Here is an 18,493-nt window from a genome sequence, read left to right on the forward strand (position 1 = left end):
GATCTCAGCATTTGGTCAATGATTATAACCGGTCGCATTTTTGGGGGGTACTCGCCTGGAACGTCTCATCACATGGGGGTACTTGACTTGAGAAGGTTGAGAAACATTGGTCTAGATCTTGTGCAGTGTATTCTGACACTATGGATACTTGTCTGGATGCAGATTTGCCCCATTTCCAGACTGTCTTGTTTCCTCCATGATACAACTGTATAGTGTCTGGTGTAATGGCTGCTGGACTATACACCAGCCCTCCATTGTTCTTACAGTATTATCTTCTTATATACACATACACACACCGAGAACACATAAGGGGTTGTGGCACACTGTATCAGTATAATATAAGTACAGCGACAGGACACTGATCCTAAGAGCTAACACTCCACCAGGCAGTGTCCATTAGTTCAGTGTCCGGGAACCCATGGGTCACTGTTGGGTTCTTTTCTTAGTCCAGTCGGCCCTGAAGGTATTTTATATGGGTTACCCATGCTCTTTGTATTTTCTAAACCGTAGTATTCACTTGTGGCCACAAGATGCCGCCACTGAGTCGCCTCTATAGTATTTACAGCATATTGAAGTCAATGGGAAATGTTATATCCGTATTGTATTATGCTGTAATGAGATTGATTGCCTGCCATGTCCTACAGCCCTCGCCTAACAGGTACACCTTCTAGAAAGTTCCCAGCAATGGGACGTTGTACTACCTCAGTTCTCCCCCACTGATAGGGAATAAGCCCAGTCTTAGCTATTATACAGGGAATTGTTTAGTTAGTCCGGGAGTTATGCTGGGTTTACACGGAGCGATTATCGTGCAAATTTGCACGATAACGATCGAATTCGAACGATAATCGTACGTGTAAACGCAGTGAACGATCGAACGACGAGTGAGAAATCGTTCATTTTGATCTTTTAACGTGTTCTTAAATTGTCATCTAAATGCTGAATGCTGACATCTAAATGCTGATTGTTATAAAAAAAAATAGTTACTTCGCAAATAGTTAATCGTACGATTGGGCGAATTATCGCTCCGTGTAAACCCAGCATTAGTAGTTAGTTGGCTCCTGACTAGTCACTGCCGCACAATAGATAGTATCTAAGGGCCCAGCCCATATGGCCGGGTGCTCACTCCAGCTAAAGCCTTTGTTCTGTCTTCTAGCACATAAATTTGGCAGCTAAACCCTAAACAGGGGCAACTACTAAAGGGACTATCCTATCTATACGGACTATCCTATCTATCTATATGGACCATCCTATCTATGTCTGACTGTTCTACAAGTATCCTCATGAAGTTCTTCAGCTGACCAGAACTATCTCTAGTGATTGGAAAAGTAGCAACAAAAGCCAATTCACCCCACCAATATTTGCTCCATCTTCTAGGTTAATTTAGAGGAATTATCTCTGCTCTGTTCTTCAAGCCCGGGGCTCGTGTCCTTGGATCTGGTACTCTCTGATCTCTTTCAACAAGAGATGTTATTCTCTAAATGATGAGAAGAGGGATTCTCCTATGAAAAGTCAAGTATCTAAAGTCACCCTGACAGAGCTCAGCACTTAATAGACCGGCCCCTGGGTAGCCCCTAACCTCTGCAACAAGTCTTCTATTACTTAAGACGCGAAGGCCTGTCCCAGCTGATGGACTGGCTACTCAGCCGATCACTGACTGGAGCGCCCCAGTCACTGACTAGCTGAGTGGCAAGTCCATCAGGGTCGTGGCATATCAGCTCTGGAGATCCCGGAGCCCAGTGGGGGTCCTGCAGCTGATCCCACCATTTACTGAGGGCACGGGGAGAGGAGGACTGATTATCCAAGTGCACCTATACACCACAGGGGACACCAGGGACTGCAATTATACCTACTAATTTTTTTACAGGTGTGTGCTTGGGACCCACAGAGGACATATACAACTCAGACCTTCTAGACTTGTGATGAGCGGACAGTAATGTCTTCTCAGAGATTCCAGGAGCCGCTCCTTGTCTTCATCTCTCCAGGATTGCATATAACGGTAGAGCTGTTGCATCTTGTCCTGGGAGGTAAAGAAGCTGCGCACTGTGTCATATTGTCCACGTGTCAGCAGATTCCACTTAAAGAGATCATCCAGGATGGGATCCACCAGAACCACCCGCTGTATCAAGTCAGCACGATGTCTGTCCACAAAATGCTGAACATTCTTGCTCAGAGTCTCAGTAGACCAGTTACTTGTAGTATAAGGTATGGCCGGAAAATGCTCAACATCTGTAATGAGAAAAATATTAGCTCTCAGATATGGACTAAATTATACCTGGAATACATGGCGTCCCACTGGTCGGACCCCACTGATCAGCTTGTTCTATCCTATGGATGAGCTGGGAATATCTCTATACTAGGCTATGTTCACACGTTGTAAGAGACCGACCATCTATCCATCATATATGTTTGGGCAGGAGGAGATAACATGTTGGTCAAAAAAGAGAAGAGCCCCCTCCCTGTCGGCTATGTCACCACATCATCCTATGGCATTCTTAGCTGCCCGGAGCTGACAGATGGAAGTGGAGAGAGATGAACCAATTTCATGCAGCAGAAGTAAAGGAGAACAGCTAACCTCAAGGTAACAGTTTCTGCAAAGACGGAACTACCAAAATGGCAGCTGCTCCGGGGCCTGTGGCATCAGGAGGCCCGGTGGGCACAATGCTGTAATGGTCCGGGGCCCCCTGAGATCACTTTCAGCACCTGGCAGGCAAGCGGGATCCAGCCCTTTACCTGCTCCCACTTCTGATGAACGCTCGCAGTTAAATGCAGGGCTGTGATTGACAGGGTCAGGAGCCATTGGCTTCTGACCCTGCCAATCACTCTTTTGTCTGGAGGCAGCATTCTGTCTCCGGTCACAAGAGATCGCTCCCTCCCAGCGCTCCAGCACATGAGTGACGTCACCTGTGCTCTGACAGCTGGGAGAAGAAGGAGACGCTGCAGCTACAGTTAGGTGAGTATTGGTTTCTTTTTTAACATGAGGATGCCTGCATGGGAAAGGGGGAATTGGGAGGGTGACTGCGATGCCCTGACCCGAGGGGGTCGCTCCGCACTGCGGATGGTATTGCAGGCAGTAACCGGGGCAGCTGTGGGATATAGAGTGGTCACGGTTAGGGCACGAGGGTGGCACAGCTGGAGGCCGGTCTGCGGTACTATGCGGGACACTGGGCATGCGATTCTTCGCTGTACCTAGTCGGGCACCAGATATTGGACACCAATGCCAGGGTTCAGTAACAGCGGTGGTTACAATTTTATTGTAACTGAGGTAACTGGTAGCAACAGTCTCTTCCGGATGCAACCGGGTATATAGCAGACTTGTACAAGCAGAGCAAAGGTGGTGCTGCATAGGCTGAGCTGACACGTGCCGGATGATGGGAGTAGTAGTGATAGGAATAGAGAGGCTGGGTGGATTAGAGTACTTGCAGTGAATATCTTGAGTCGATGAGGAGATAAGAGAACAGGAACGACACCAAGATGAGAAGATACTCCAGGCACCTGAGTAGGCGGACGGCCGATAACTGAACAGCAACGCACCAGCCTCTCTTCTAAAGGTGAAGAGGGGCTGCAGGAACACCTCCGTCCTCTCTGAGGTAGAGGACAGAACTGCTCAATAAGGGAAAGTCACATGGTAACCCCTGGCCAAAGCTCGACGGAGGAACCATGGTTACGGGGCACGGTCACGTGATCACCAGCCTTTGCATACCACTGTACATAGTTATACACACAGAAACATACATAGAATTGTACAGGATCCTGAGAGCAATAGGGGTGAAACAGCAAGTAGTTGCAGTGCATAGAGTTACCAGGACAGGCAGGACCATAATAATAAAAGTAGACCTAAAGTGAGAAAGGGACAGCCTGTTCTGGGACACTGCATGCCTACCAGGAGAAACACCTATATGGAGGAAGGGGACTAACTACAAGGGGAGATCCCTACAGAAGGGGGCTAGATACCCTAGAAAATGACTACCAGGGAGGTAACTTACAGGGGGGTGCCTACCACTACTTATGGGAGAAATAGCTACATGGGGATTCTACCTACTAGGGGGGCTACCTGCTCAGGGAGGCTTAACTACTATACAGATGCACAGCGGGAGGGGGAGATCTGACTACAATTTAGGGGCAAAGAGGGGCCTAACTACTATACAGGGGGCACAGAAGGGTGTAACTACAATATGGGGTACACAACAGTCTAACTACTATATGGATACAGAGGGGACTAACTACTTTATAAGGGAACAAATGGAGCAAATAGATGTGGAGGATGATGGTGCATGAGTGAGGAGCCTATACTGTTTGTCTGGCAGATCCTACAGGGACGACTTGTGGCTGAGAAAAATCCTCATAATGGCCCAGGCCGGATGGAGAGGAAGAGGAAAAGTGAGCAACTCCGATTGGAGATGACGTCCCCTGTGAGTTATTGGCTGTAACTGCACTGTAATCACTTATGGTCTGCAGAGCCTATGTGGAGCTGACATCTGCTGCTCTATGATATTGGACTGTGGGTTTTATTCCCTAGCAATGGTAGCATAATTCAATACGTGGTGGTATTAGTCAGTGAGTGGTGGTAATATTTGTCCCTTGTAAACTGGTTCTGTTGGTATTATTTGTCTTAGTATACTGGATTTGGTCAGTAACAGTATTGTAGTAATGTTAGTGGTCAGGGTGTGGTGGTAATACCGTAGTCGCCCCTTGTATATGGGTATTATTGGTCTTGGTATAAAGGATTTGGTCAGTTACAGTGTGAGGCTATGTTCACACGGAGCGGCCGGTCTCTGCAAATATGATCTTTCTGGCCGCAGTGTTCTGATGCGGGCGCATCAGCGCGCGCCCGCAGCAGAACTTCACACAGCACACAATGAAGCTTCATTGTGTGAACTGACAGGAATGGACATTGTGTGAACTGACACTAAATTGCGGCCGCAGAAAACTGACATGTCAGTTCTTTGCAGTGCCGTATGGGATCCCGGCTGGAGCGTATACTATGTGTATACGCTCCGTCCGGGATCCCATAGCAGATAAGGCAGTGTTCCACACCATACTTTTACTTAGTGTGAACATAGCCTGAAGGTGTTAAATATGGTAATAATTTTTGATCCTTATGTGCTGGTGCTATAATGCTCCTCCTAATGCTATATATATATATATATATATATATATATATATATATATATATATATATATATATATATATATATATATATAATTATTATTATTATTTTTTTTTTAAAACCATGTAACATAAGTTTAGGACTACACTTCAGTGGTCAGTTGGGGGGGGGGCAATCAAAAGTTTTCTATAGGGCCCAGCCAATTCTAGATATGCCCCTGAGTCTGAACAGTATACAGTATATATGTGACAATAAGCAGCAGTGTTGGAGGTCTGAGGGGCTGAGCTGATATCTATAATATAGGAGGGAGTATCAGTGTGACCTGTTATATACATTATACTGGAGATATACCTGCAGGGGGGAGTATCAGTGTGAGCTGTTATATACATTATACTGGGGATATAATACAGGAGGGACTATCAGTGTGAGCTGGTATATACATTATACTGGAGATATACCTACAGGGGGGAGGATCAGTGTGAGCTGTTATATACATTATACTGTTATACCTGCAGGGGGGAGTATCAGTGTGAGCTGTTATATACATTATACTGGGGATATACCTACAGGGGGGAGGATCAGTGTGAGCTGGTATATACATTATACTAGGGATATACCTACAGGGGGGAGTATCAGTGTGACCTGTTATATACATTATACTGGGGATATACCTACAGGAGGGAGTATCAGTGTGAGCTGTTATATACATTATACTGGGGATATAATACAGGAGGGACTATCAGTGTGAGCTGGTATATACATTATACTGGAGATATACCTGCAGGGGGGAGTATCAGTGTGAGCTGTTATATACATTATACTGGGGATATACCTACAGGAGGGAGTATCAGTGTGAGCTGTTATATACATTATACTGGGGATATAATACAGGAGGGACTATCAGTGTGAGCTGGTATATACATTATACTGGAGATATACCTACAGGGGGGAGGATCAGTGTGAGCTGGTATATACATTATACTGGGGATATACCTACAGGAGGGAATATCAGTGTGAGCTGGTATATACATTATACTGGGGATATACCTACAGGAGGGAGGATCAGTGTGAGCTGGTATATACATTATACTGGAGATATACCTACAGGAGGGAGGATCAGTGTGAGCTGTTATATACATTATACTGTTATACCTACAGGGGGGAGTATCAGTGTGAGCTGTTATATACATTATACTGGGGATATACCTACAGGGGGAGTATCAGTGTGAGCTGTTATATACATTATACTGGAGATATACCTACAGGAGGGAGGATCAGTTTGAGCTGGTATATACATTATACTGGAGATATACCTACAGGAGGGAGGATCAGTGTGAGCTGTTATATACATTATACTGGAGATATACCTACAGGAGGGAGTATCAGTGTGAGCTGTTATATACATTATACTGTTATACCTACAGGAGGGAGGATCAGTGTGAGCTGTTATATACATTATACTGGGGATATACCTACAGGAGGGAGGATCAGTGTGAGCTGGTATATACATTATACTGGGGATATACCTACAGGAGAGAGTATCAGTGTGAGCTGTTATATACATTATACTGGAGATATAATACAGGAGGGAGGATCAGTGTGAGCTGGTATATACATTATACTGGGGATATACCTACAGGAGGGAGTATCAGTGTGAGCTGTTATATACATTATACTGGGGATATAATACAGGAGGGACTATCAGTGTGAGCTGTTATATACATTATACTGGGGATATACCTACAGGAGGGAGTATCAGTGTGAGCTGTTATATACATTATACTGGGGATATACCTACAGGAGAGAGTATCAGTGTGAGCTGTTATATACATTATACTGGGGATATACCTACAGGAGGGAGTATCAGTGTGAGCTGTTATATACATTATACTGGGGATATACCTACAGGGGGGAGGATCAGTGTGAGCTGTTATATACATTATACTAAGGTATATACCTACAGGAGGGAGTATCAGTGTGAGCTGTTATATACATTATACTGGGGATATACCTACAGGGGGGAGTATCAGTGTGAGCTGGTATATACATTATACTGGAGATATACCTACAGGAGGGAGGATCAGTGTGAGCTGTTATATACATTATACTGGAGATATACCTACAGGAGGGAGGATCAGTGTGAGCTGTTATATACATTATACTGGAGATATACCTACAGGAGGGAGTATCAGTGTGAGCTGGTATATACATTATACTGGAGATATACCTACAGGAGGGAGTATCAGTGTGAGCTGGTATATACATTATACTGGGGATATACCTACAGGGGGAGTATCAGTGTGAGCTGGTATATACTGTATACTGGGGATATACCTACAGGAGGGAGCATCAGTGTGAGCTGGTATATACATTATACTGGAGATATACCTACAGGGGGAGTATCAATGTGAGCTGTTATATACATTATACTGGAGATATACCTACAGGGGGAGTATCAATGTGAGCTGTTATATACATTATACTGGGGATATACCTACAGGGGGGAGGATCAGTGTGAGCTGTTATATACATTATACTGGGGATATACCTACAGGGAGGAGGATCAGTGTGAGCTGGTATATACATTATACTGGGGATATACCTACAGGAGGGAGGATCAGTGTGAGCTGGTATATACTGTATACTGGGGATATACCTACAGGGGGGAGGATCAGTGTGAGCTGGTATATACATTATACTGGAGATATACCTACAGGAGGGAGTATCAGTGTGAGCTGGTATATACATTATACTGGGGATATACCTACAGGGGGGAGGATCAGTGTGAGCTGGTATATACATTATACTGGAGATATACCTACAGGAGGGAGGATCAGTGTGAGCTGTTATATACATTATACTGGAGATATACCTACAGGAGGGAGGATCAGTGTGAGCTGTTATATACATTATACTGGAGATATACCTACAGGAGGGAGTATCAGTGTGAGCTGGTATATACATTATACTGGAGATATACCTACAGGAGGGAGTATCAGTGTGAGCTGGTATATACATTATACTGGGGATATACCTACAGGGGGAGTATCAGTGTGAGCTGGTATATACTGTATACTGGGGATATACCTACAGGAGGGAGCATCAGTGTGAGCTGGTATATACATTATACTGGAGATATACCTACAGGGGGAGTATCAATGTGAGCTGTTATATACATTATACTGGAGATATACCTACAGGAGGGAGTATCAGTGTGAGCTGTTATATACATTATACTGGGGATATACCTACAGGGGGGAGGATCAGTGTGAGCTGTTATATACATTATACTGGGGATATACCTACAGGGAGGAGGATCAGTGTGAGCTGGTATATACATTATACTGGGGATATACCTACAGGAGGGAGGATCAGTGTGAGCTGGTATATACTGTATACTGGGGATATACCTACAGGGGGGAGGATCAGTGTGAGCTGGTATATACATTATACTGGAGATATACCTACAGGAGGGAGTATCAGTGTGAGCTGGTATATACATTATACTGGGGATATACCTACAGGGGGGAGGATCAGTGTGAGCTGGTATATACATTATACTGGAGATATACCTACAGGAGGGAGGATCAGTGTGAGCTGGTATATACATTATACTGGAGATATACCTACAGGAGGGAGTATCAGTGTGAGCTGGTATATACATTATACTGGAGATATACCTACAGGAGGGAGGATCAGTGTGAGCTGGTATATACATTATACTGGAGATATACCTACAGGATGGAGGATCAGTGTGAGCTGTTATATACATTATACTGGAGATATACCTACAGGAGGGAGGATCAGTGTGAGCTGTTATATACATTATACTGTTATACCTACAGGGAGGATCAGTGTGAGCTGGTATATACATTATACTGGAGATATACCTACAGGGGGGAGGATCAGTGTGAGCTGGTATATACATTATACTGGAGATATACCTACAGGAGGGAGTATCAGTGTGAGCTGTTATATACATTATACTGGGGATATACCTACAGGGGGGAGGATCAGTGTGAGCTGGTATATACATTATACTGGGGATATACCTACAGGAGAGAGTATCAGTGTGAGCTGTTATATACATTATACTGGAGATATACCTACAGGGGGGAGGATCAGTGTGAGCTGGTATATACATTATACTGGAGATATACCTACAGGGAGGATCAGTGTGAGCTGGTATATACATTATACTGGGGATATACCTACAGGGGGAGTATCAGTGTGAGCTGGTATATACATTATACTGGAGATATACCTACAGGGGGAGTATCAGTGTGAGCTGGTATATACATTATACTGGGGATATACCTACAGGGGGGAGGATCAGTGTGAGCTGTTATATACATTATACTGGGGATATACCTACAGGAGGGAGGATCAGTGTGAGCTGTTATATACATTATACTGGAGATATACCTACAGGGGGGAGTATCAGTGTGAGCTGGTATATACTGTATACTGGAGATATACCTACAGGAGGGAGGATCAGTGTGAGCTGTTATATACATTATACTGGGGATATACCTACAGGAGGAAAGAGATCCGGAGTGTTCGTCAGGGAGAGGCACTGTCAGATTCGGGGTCGGGCTTTGTAGAGATTGATATGATCCCCCTAAAAAAAAAAAAAAAAAGATAAAATTTTCAATATCTAATAATAATTTCAGAGGAGACGTCAGAGCTGTAGAGGATGGCTGGAGAGGCGGCTATGTGGCATTGTAGGCCAGAACATATAGCCATAACTTTTTTATTTTTTGGTCCATGGGGCTATGTAATTTTTTTCTGTGCCATGGAAGGTGGAGGCCAAACAGCTTGGACATAAAATGGCTAATAAAGTGCCTGAATATTGGTCCTTTTAAACAAAATGTTAAATCTTTCAATTGATCTTTTAACAATTTTGAAGCGACAATTTGGTTTTTATTCCAATCAGCGTTTAGATGAAGAGATAAATCGTGCGAAAAAAATCGTTTTTACGGTGGCTTTAACATCGCTTAAGGCCATCTAACACAGTAGGGTGAATCGGTGAAAGACTGTTTAGTCGATGCGATCTGCGAATTATCAGCGAGCGACCAGCGACCATTTGAGAACATGTTGAAAGATCACGATCAATGATTTCTTGCTCGTCACTTGACTGATAGCTGTATTTACACGAGCCGATTATTGCTCAAATGAGATTGTTATCCCGCAGATTGCAACGATAATCGCTCCGTGTAAAAGGACCATAATGCCTCAGTGGATTAACCCCTTAGAGCTCGGCCTATTTTGGGTCTTTTGGGTCACCGGAACTGGTTGTGGACACATTTTTGCAGCAAGATGTATAGGTTTTTTTATACCAATTTTTACACACACACACATTTAACTTTTTGATCTTTTTTATGTTTTTCTAGCAAAATGCAGCAATTATGCCTTTGTCTTTTAAAAAAAGAAATTACACTGTGCACTGTGCTATTTTAATAGTGATGTAGTTTTAAAGAATGGATTGTTATGGATGTGGCGATGCCAAACATGGAGGTTTTTCTATTTATTTTGTATGGGGGATAAAGCGTTGTTATTATTTGTGGGGTGAGGTGGGGGGATTTTTTTCTCGAACCATGCTGCTGCCGCCACTCTCATAGAAGAGAAGCTGGAGGTCAGACCAGCATGGATTCCTCATATTACAATAAGAACAGCAGACTTAGTATCCGCTCTAATAAATGATGTGTGGGTAGAACCAGAATCCCAAACTGTATATGCGGCCGCAGGAAACAACTACTGCAATATATGATATCCAACAGAATAGAGCAGCACAGTGAGAGCGAACAATGACAGGACTGGGTGCAGGACGGGGCCCTTTAAAGGGGTTGGCCACTTTATAGTATACTAGTTCAGTATACAGTATTAGTAAGTGTACTCACTGTATATACTGACAGCAGCTCCTTGTACTCACTGTATATACTGACAGCAGCTCCCTGTACTCACTGTATATACTGACAGCAGCTCCCAGTGTACCTCATAGAGCTAATATCAGGCTCCCCTCCTCCAGGCTGGGCTGCTCTGCTCTGTTTTGTTTCTGTCCATAAGATGGCTGACATGGAGGAGCAGCTAACCATGACCCCCCCCCCCAGTGTCCAGCACTGAGCCTGTATATGTCTATGGAGGACACACTGGGCGAGGCCTTTTCACATGCTCCTCCAGGTCAGCCATCTTATGGACCGAAATAAAACAGAGCAGGGCAGCACAGTCTGGAGGAGGGGCGTCTGATGTAAGCTCTATGAGGTACACAGGAAGCTGCTATCAGTATATACAGTGAGTACACTGGGAGCTGCTGTCAGTATATACAGTGAGTACACAGGGAGCTGCTGTCAGTATATACAGTGAGTACACAGGGAGCTGCCGTCAGTATATACAGTGAGTACACAGGGAGCTGCTGTCAGTATACACAGTGAGTACACATGGAGCTGCCGTCATATACAGTGAGTACACTGGGAGCTGCCGTCAGTATATACAGGGAGCTGCTGTCCGTATACACAGTGAGTACACAGGGAGCTGCTGTCAGTATATACAGTGAGTACAGGGATATGCTGTCAGTATATACAGTGAGTACAGGGAGCTGCTGCCAGTATATACAGTGAGTACACAGGGAGCTGCTGTCAGTATACACAGTGAGTACACAGGGAGCTGCTGTCAGTATATACAGTGAGTACAGGGAGCTGCTGTCAGTATATACAGTGAGTACACAGGGAGCTGCTGTCAGTATATACAGTGAGTACACGGGGAGCTGCTGTCAGTATATACAGTGAGTACAGGGAGCTGCTGTCAGTATATACAGTGAGTACACAGGGAGCTGCCGTCAGTATATACAGTGAGTACACAGGAAGCCGCTGTCAGTATATACAGTGAGTACACAGGTAGCTGCTGTCAGTATATACAGTGAGTATAGGGAGCTGCTGTGAGTATATATAGTGAGTACAGGGAGCTGCTGTCAGTATATACAGTGAGTACACAGGGAGCCGCTGTCAGTATATACAGTGAGTACAGGGAGCTGCTGTCAGTATATACAGCGAGTACACAGGGAGCCGCTGTCAGTATATACAGTGAGTACACAGGTAGCTGCTGTCAGTATATACAGTGAGTACAGGGAGCTGCTGTCAGTATATACAGTGAGTACACAGGGAGCTGCTGTCAGTATACACAGTGAGTACACATGGAGCTGACGTCATATACAGTGAGTACAGGGAGCTGCTGTCAGTATATACAGGGAGCTGCTGTCAGTATATACAGTGAGTACAGGGAGCTGCCGTCAGTATATACAGGGAGCTGCTGTCAGTATACACAGTGAGTACACAGGGAGCTGCTGTCAGTATATACAGTGAGTACACAGGGAGCTGCTGTCAGTATATACAGTGAGTACAGGGAGCTGCTGTCAGTATATACAGTGAGTACAGGGAGCTGCTGTCAGTATATACAGTGAGTACACAGGGAGCCGCTGTCAGTATATACAGTGAGTACACAGGTAGCTGCTGTCAGTATATACAGTGAGTACAGGGAGCTGCTGTCAGTATATACAGTGAGTACACAGGGAGCTGCTGTCAGTATATACAGTGAGTACACAGGGAGCTGCTGTCAGTATATACAATGAGTACACAGGGAGCTGCTGTCAGTATATACAGTGAGTACAGGGAGCTGCTGTCAGTATATACAGTGAGTACACAGGGAGCTGCTGTCAGTATATACAATGAGTACAGGGAGCTGCTGTCAGTATATACAGTGAGTACATAGGGAGCTGCTGTCAGTATATACGAGTACACAGGGAGCTGCTGTCAGTATATACAGTGAGTACAAAGGTAGCTGCTGTCAGTATATACAGTGAGTACAGGGAGCTGCTGTCAGTATATACAGTGAGTACACAGGTAGGTGCTGTCAGTATATACAGTGAGTACACAGGTAGGTGCTGTCAGTATATACAGTGAGTACACAGGTAGCTGCTGTCAGTATATACAGTGAGTACATAGGGAGCTGCTGTCAGTATATACAATGAGTACACCTACTAATACTGTAAACTGAACTGTCCAGCTTGACGTCAGGATCTCAACCCCCAGAGCCTCCTGCATAATGCTGCATTGGCCGTATAACACAAGCTGTATACATGACGTTACTGATGATGATGGTACAACCCATGTGGTGATACTGGTTTAGCTGCCAATCATGGGACTGATAGCAGATACAAAAACTGAGAGGATGTAATTTGACATCTAAAAGACAAGATGGCGGCTGATCAAGAAGGCAGATGAATCAGCAGGAATAGTGATGGTGACTGTGCATTATATGTGAAAAAAACAGCAAATAAAACTTTTGAGTGTTTCTTCAACAACAAATCAGTGCGGCTCTTCACACAGCTGACAGGGGATTTACCTCTCGTTGCTTGAATTCTTGATATTTCTGGTTTTCCATCTTCCTCTTTCTGCTTCATCGGCCTCCTGCTTCTTTGCCTTAGTTTGGGTGGCATAGCCAATCTAGATGTTTGCACCTTCACATTTAACTTCTCCATGGTTTCTGAATCTGTAGAAACATAAGTGTAACCTGGTTCATGTGTCCTATGAATAACATTGGTATCAGCGCAAGAGTGGATGTCATTGTCCAGAGGACGAGCACTCTGAGAAATAGCTTGTATCTGTCTGCAGGCGGCATGTCTGACTACTGGGGCACACCTGGCTACAATTGTGTATGTGGCTCCAATGGGCATACCTGCTTGTATAGGTCATATCTGGCTGCAGGGGGCATACATAGCTATACAGGCGTATCTGACTACTGAGGGCATATCTGACTACTGAGGGCATATCTGACTACTGAGGGCATATCTGACTACTGAGGGCATATCTGACTACTGAGGGCATATCTGACTACTGAGGGCATATCTGACTACTGAGGGCATATCTGACTACTGAGGGCATATCTGACTACTGAGGGCCTAATCTGACTACTGAGGGCCTAATCTGACTACTGGGGGCCTATCTGACTACTGAGGGCATATCTGACTACAGAGGGCCTATCTGACTACTGGGGGCATATCTGACTACTGAGGGCCTATCTGACTACTGGGGGTATATCTGACTACTGGGGGCCTATCTGACTATTGGGGGTATATCTGACTACTGGGGGCCTATCTGACTACTGGGGGCATATCTGACTACTGCGGGCATATCTGACTACTGCGGGCATATCTGACTACTGCGGGCCTATCTGAATACTGGGGGCATATCTGTCTAAAGGGGCCAAATACGGCTAAAGGAAGTAATGCATCTAGCTATAGGGGGCATTGTACCAGGCTAGAGGGTGGGCAATATTATATATACTGACTACAAGGGGCATTATTATATGACATTACTTGAGTATTATTACTGGGGCCTACAGATCAGTCACATTGCTAAGGGGGGATCTGATCTCGGAATAAACTGGTACCAGCGACTTTATACAGAGCCTATCGGAGTGTGATCTCAGCATTTGGTCAATGATTACAACCGGTCGCATTTTTGGGGGGTACTCGCCTGGAACGTCTCATCACATGGGGGTACTTGACTTGAGAAGGTTGAGAAACATTGGTCTAGATCTTGTGCAGTGTATTCTGACACTATGGATACTTGTCTGGATGCAGATTTGCCCCATTTCCAGACTGTCCTGTTTCCTCTATGATACAACTGTATAGTGTCTGGTGTAATGGCTGCTGGACTATACACCAGCCCTCTATGATAACTATTGTTCTTACAGTATTATCTTCTTATATACACATATACACACACCGAGGACCCATATTATACTGATACAGTGTGACACAACCCTTAGGACACTGATCCTAAGAGCTAACACTCCACCAGGCAGTGTCCATTAGTGCAGTATCCGGGAACCCATGGGCCACTGTTGGGTTCTTTTCTTAGTCCAGTCGGCCCTGAACTTATTTTGTATGGGTTACCCATTTGTGTTTTCAAAACCGTAGTATTCATTTTTAGCCACAAGATGCCGCAACTGAGTAGTTCCTATAGTATTACAGCACATTGAAGTCAATGGGAAATGTTATATCCGTATACACCCCTAGCCTAACAGGTACACCTTCTAGAAAGTTCCCAGCAATGGGATGTTGTACTACCTCAGTTTTCCCCCACAGATAGGGAATAAGCCCAGTCTTAGCTATTAAATAGGGAAGTGTTTAGTTAGTTTGTTAGTAGTTAGCTGGTTCCTGACTAGTCACTGCCGCACAAGAGAGAGTATACCGGACTGTGCTCTAAAGCGTCTTATATCTAAAGTATAACCAACCCAACAAGTATCATCAGTATTCAAGAAAAACAATGGCAATCTCTTGTGAAAACGCTGTATCTAAACTTGTATCAAGGTACTGAACTGTACTGTCACTTTAAATAAGTTTCAAGTAAACTATTCATGGGGTTAAGTTATAGTGGAATCTGATTACCCAGGTGCCCCTATACACCACAGGGAACACCAGGGACTACACCTACTAGCTTTTACAGGCGTTTGCTTGGGACCCAGGGTGGACATATACCACTCAGGTCCCGCGGCACCTGTCCTTGCTAACAACTGGCTGCCCTGGGTAACCAGATTAGCCTTTACCTCCCAGCCTCCCGATGAGATCAGGGTTATGTCTTCTCAGAGATTCCAGGAGCCGGTCCTTGTCTTCATCTCTCCAGGATCCTATATACCAGTAGAGCTCCCTCATCTTCTCCTGGGAGGTATCCCTCCTACGCACTGAGTCATATTGTTCACGTGTCAGCAGCTCCCACTGATAGAGATCGTCCAGGATGGGATCCGCCAGAACCACCCGCTGTATCAGCTCAGCACCATGTCGGTCCACAAAATGCTCCTCATTCTTGCTCAGAGTCTCAGGTAACTGGTTTTCTATAGCATAATGTGCATCCGCAAAATGATCCTCATCTGTAATGAGAAAATATTAGCTCTCAGATGTGGACTAAATTATACCTGGAATACATGGCGTCCCACTGGCCGGACCCCACTGATCAGCTTGTTCTATCCTATGGATGGGGAGAACCACATGAGCTGGGAATCTCTCTATATAGAACAGTAAAGTAGATGCAGATCAGTCGCTGGCTTTGCTGACCTGTAAGGGAAGCTTCTTACATACCGCCATTGCAGCGGATTTCACACGATTCCTGGTACGGTCAGCTTGTATGGGCTTACACACTCGCAGAGGATTTTTCATTCTGAGTATGTAAACCCCACCCCCTTAAAGGGGTACTTCACTAAAAACCATTTCCCCATATTTCTCTTCCTTTCCCCAGCATATACATCACTCACATAGGGAGGCTTCATCTGGTCTGCTGGTTTCAGCCACTTTTCTCCTCTTAGCTGCTGCCCAGGAAGTTCTATAGTTTCTATTTTTCCTATTACTGGTGACCCCTCTTATCTCTAGCTGCCGCCATTCTGTGTCCCCTCTTATCTCTAGCTGCTGCCAATCTGTGTCCCCCCCCCCCCCTTATCTCTAGCTGCCGCCATTCTGTGTCCCCCCCCTTATCTCTAGATGCTGCCAATCTGTGTCCCCCCCCCCTTATCTCTAGCTGCCGCCATTCTGTGTCCCCCCTTATCTCTAGATGCTGCCAATCTGTGTCCCCCCCCCCCTTATCTCTAGATGCTGCCAATCTGTGTCCCCCCCCCCTTATCTCTAGCTGCCGCCATTCTGTGTCCCCCCCTTATCTCTAGATGCTGCCAATCTGTGTCCCCCCCCCCCCCTTATCTCTAGCTGCGGACATTTTGTGTCAGCCTGTCAGTCATCAGTGTGCCACCATTTTGTGTCGGCCTGTCAGTGTGCAGCCATTTTGTGTCGGCCTGTCAGTGTGCAGCCATTTTGTGTCGGCCTGTCAGTGTGCAGTCACTGCTCTGGGCTGGGGATTCTCTGTCCTGGCTTGTAAACCATCCCCCTTCCTCATGGCTAATTTGCATCAGCTGTCCTGTCACTTCTGATTGGCCTGTTAGTCACATGGTGCTTGCTGGCCAATAACCAGGCAGACTGGGATACTGATCACATGATCGTGTTGTGATAATAATACTAATAATATTTGTGGGGATTGTGTGCGCCCCTGGGTAAAGGTGGGTTGAGTGTCCCTGATGTTGGTATTTACTTTCTGATGTTGCAATTGGAGAAGGTAATATTTTTGAGCTCCTGGAGGGGGGTTGGTTGGAGGGAGATGTAGGGGGAAAGATGGAGATGGCCAAAACCCTACATAAGACCTGGAGAGAAACGAAGAAGAAACTAGGGTTAGAGGGGATTATGGGGTTTGCATCATTATGGAATAATAATAACTTAGAGGAGAAAAAAAAAAACTAGGGCCCTTAAAGACATTGCTAGATGCAGGGATAAAGAAAGTAAGAGATGTGTGGGCAGGTAATAGGTCGAAGAGTTGGGAAGAAATTCCAAACAGGGGCGTAACTAGGATTCAAGGGGCCCCATAGCAAAAATTTGTAAGGGGCCCCCCTCCCCTACGCACAACACAAAGCACTGCATATACAAATCCAGAAAATCACATTGTCTTATTTTGTAAGAATTTATTTGTAAATTATGGTGGAAAATAAGTATTTGGTCAGTAACAAAATTTCCTCTCAATCCTTTGTTCTATATTCTTTGTTGGCAATGACAGAGGTCAAACGTTTTCTGTAAGTTCTCACAAGGTTGTCACACACTGTTGTTGGTATGGTGGCCCATTCCTCCATGCAGATCTCCTCTAGAGCAGTGATGTTTTGGGGCTGTCGCTTGGCAACACGGACTTTCAACTCCCTCCAAAGGTTTTCTATAGGGTTGAGATCTGGAGACTGGCTAGGCCACTCCAGGACCTTGAAATGCTTCTTACGAAGCCACTCCTTCATTGCCCTGGCGGTGTGCTTTGGATCATTGTCATGCTGAAAGACCCAGCAGCCACGTTTCATCTTCAATGCCCTTGCTGATGGAAGGAGGTTTGCACTCAAAATCTCACGATACATGGCCCCATTCATTCTTTCATGTACCCGGATCAGTCGTCCTGGCCCCTTTGCAGAGGAACAGCCCCAAAGCATGATGTTTCCAACCCCATGCTTTACAGTAGGTATGGTGTTTAATGGATGCAACTCAGTATTCTTTTTCCTCCAAACACGACAAGTTGTGTTTCTAGAAAACAGTTCCACTTTGGTTTCATCAGACCATAGGACATTCTCCTAATACTCTTCTGGATCATCCAAATGCTCTCTAGCAAACTTCAGACGAGCCCGGACATGTACTGGCTTAAGCAGTGGGACAGTCTGGCACTGCAGGATCCCTGGCAGCGTAGTGTCTTACTGATGGTAGGCTTTGTTACATTGGTCCCAGCTCTCTGCAGTTCATTCACTAGGTCCCCCCATGTGGTTCT

General features: G+C 45.2%; 1 protein-coding gene across 5 annotated transcripts in view; it reads right to left on the reverse strand.

The window, feature by feature from the left end:
- Positions 1 to 18,493, reverse strand: part of LOC138800535 (uncharacterized) — a 127,190-nt gene that overhangs the window by 100,691 nt on the left and 8,006 nt on the right. For all 5 annotated transcript variants that reach the window (XR_011364473.1, XM_069982282.1, XM_069982281.1 and 2 more), the window contains exons 2-5: positions 15,714 to 16,034; positions 13,506 to 13,652; positions 9,646 to 9,729; positions 1,906 to 2,226 (exon numbers count right to left, since the gene is read on the reverse strand). Coding sequence is in view for 4 of the 5 variants with exons in the window: in XM_069982282.1 (XP_069838383.1) it covers positions 1,906 to 2,226; positions 9,646 to 9,729; positions 13,506 to 13,652; positions 15,714 to 16,034 (873 nt within the window). In the remaining variant the exon portion in view is untranslated. The remainder of the gene's footprint in view (positions 1 to 1,905; positions 2,227 to 9,645; positions 9,730 to 13,505; positions 13,653 to 15,713; positions 16,035 to 18,493) is intronic.

This window comes from Dendropsophus ebraccatus, chromosome 9 (assembly GCF_027789765.1).
Source record: "Dendropsophus ebraccatus isolate aDenEbr1 chromosome 9, aDenEbr1.pat, whole genome shotgun sequence".
Classification (NCBI taxonomy): domain Eukaryota; kingdom Metazoa; phylum Chordata; class Amphibia; order Anura; family Hylidae; genus Dendropsophus; species Dendropsophus ebraccatus.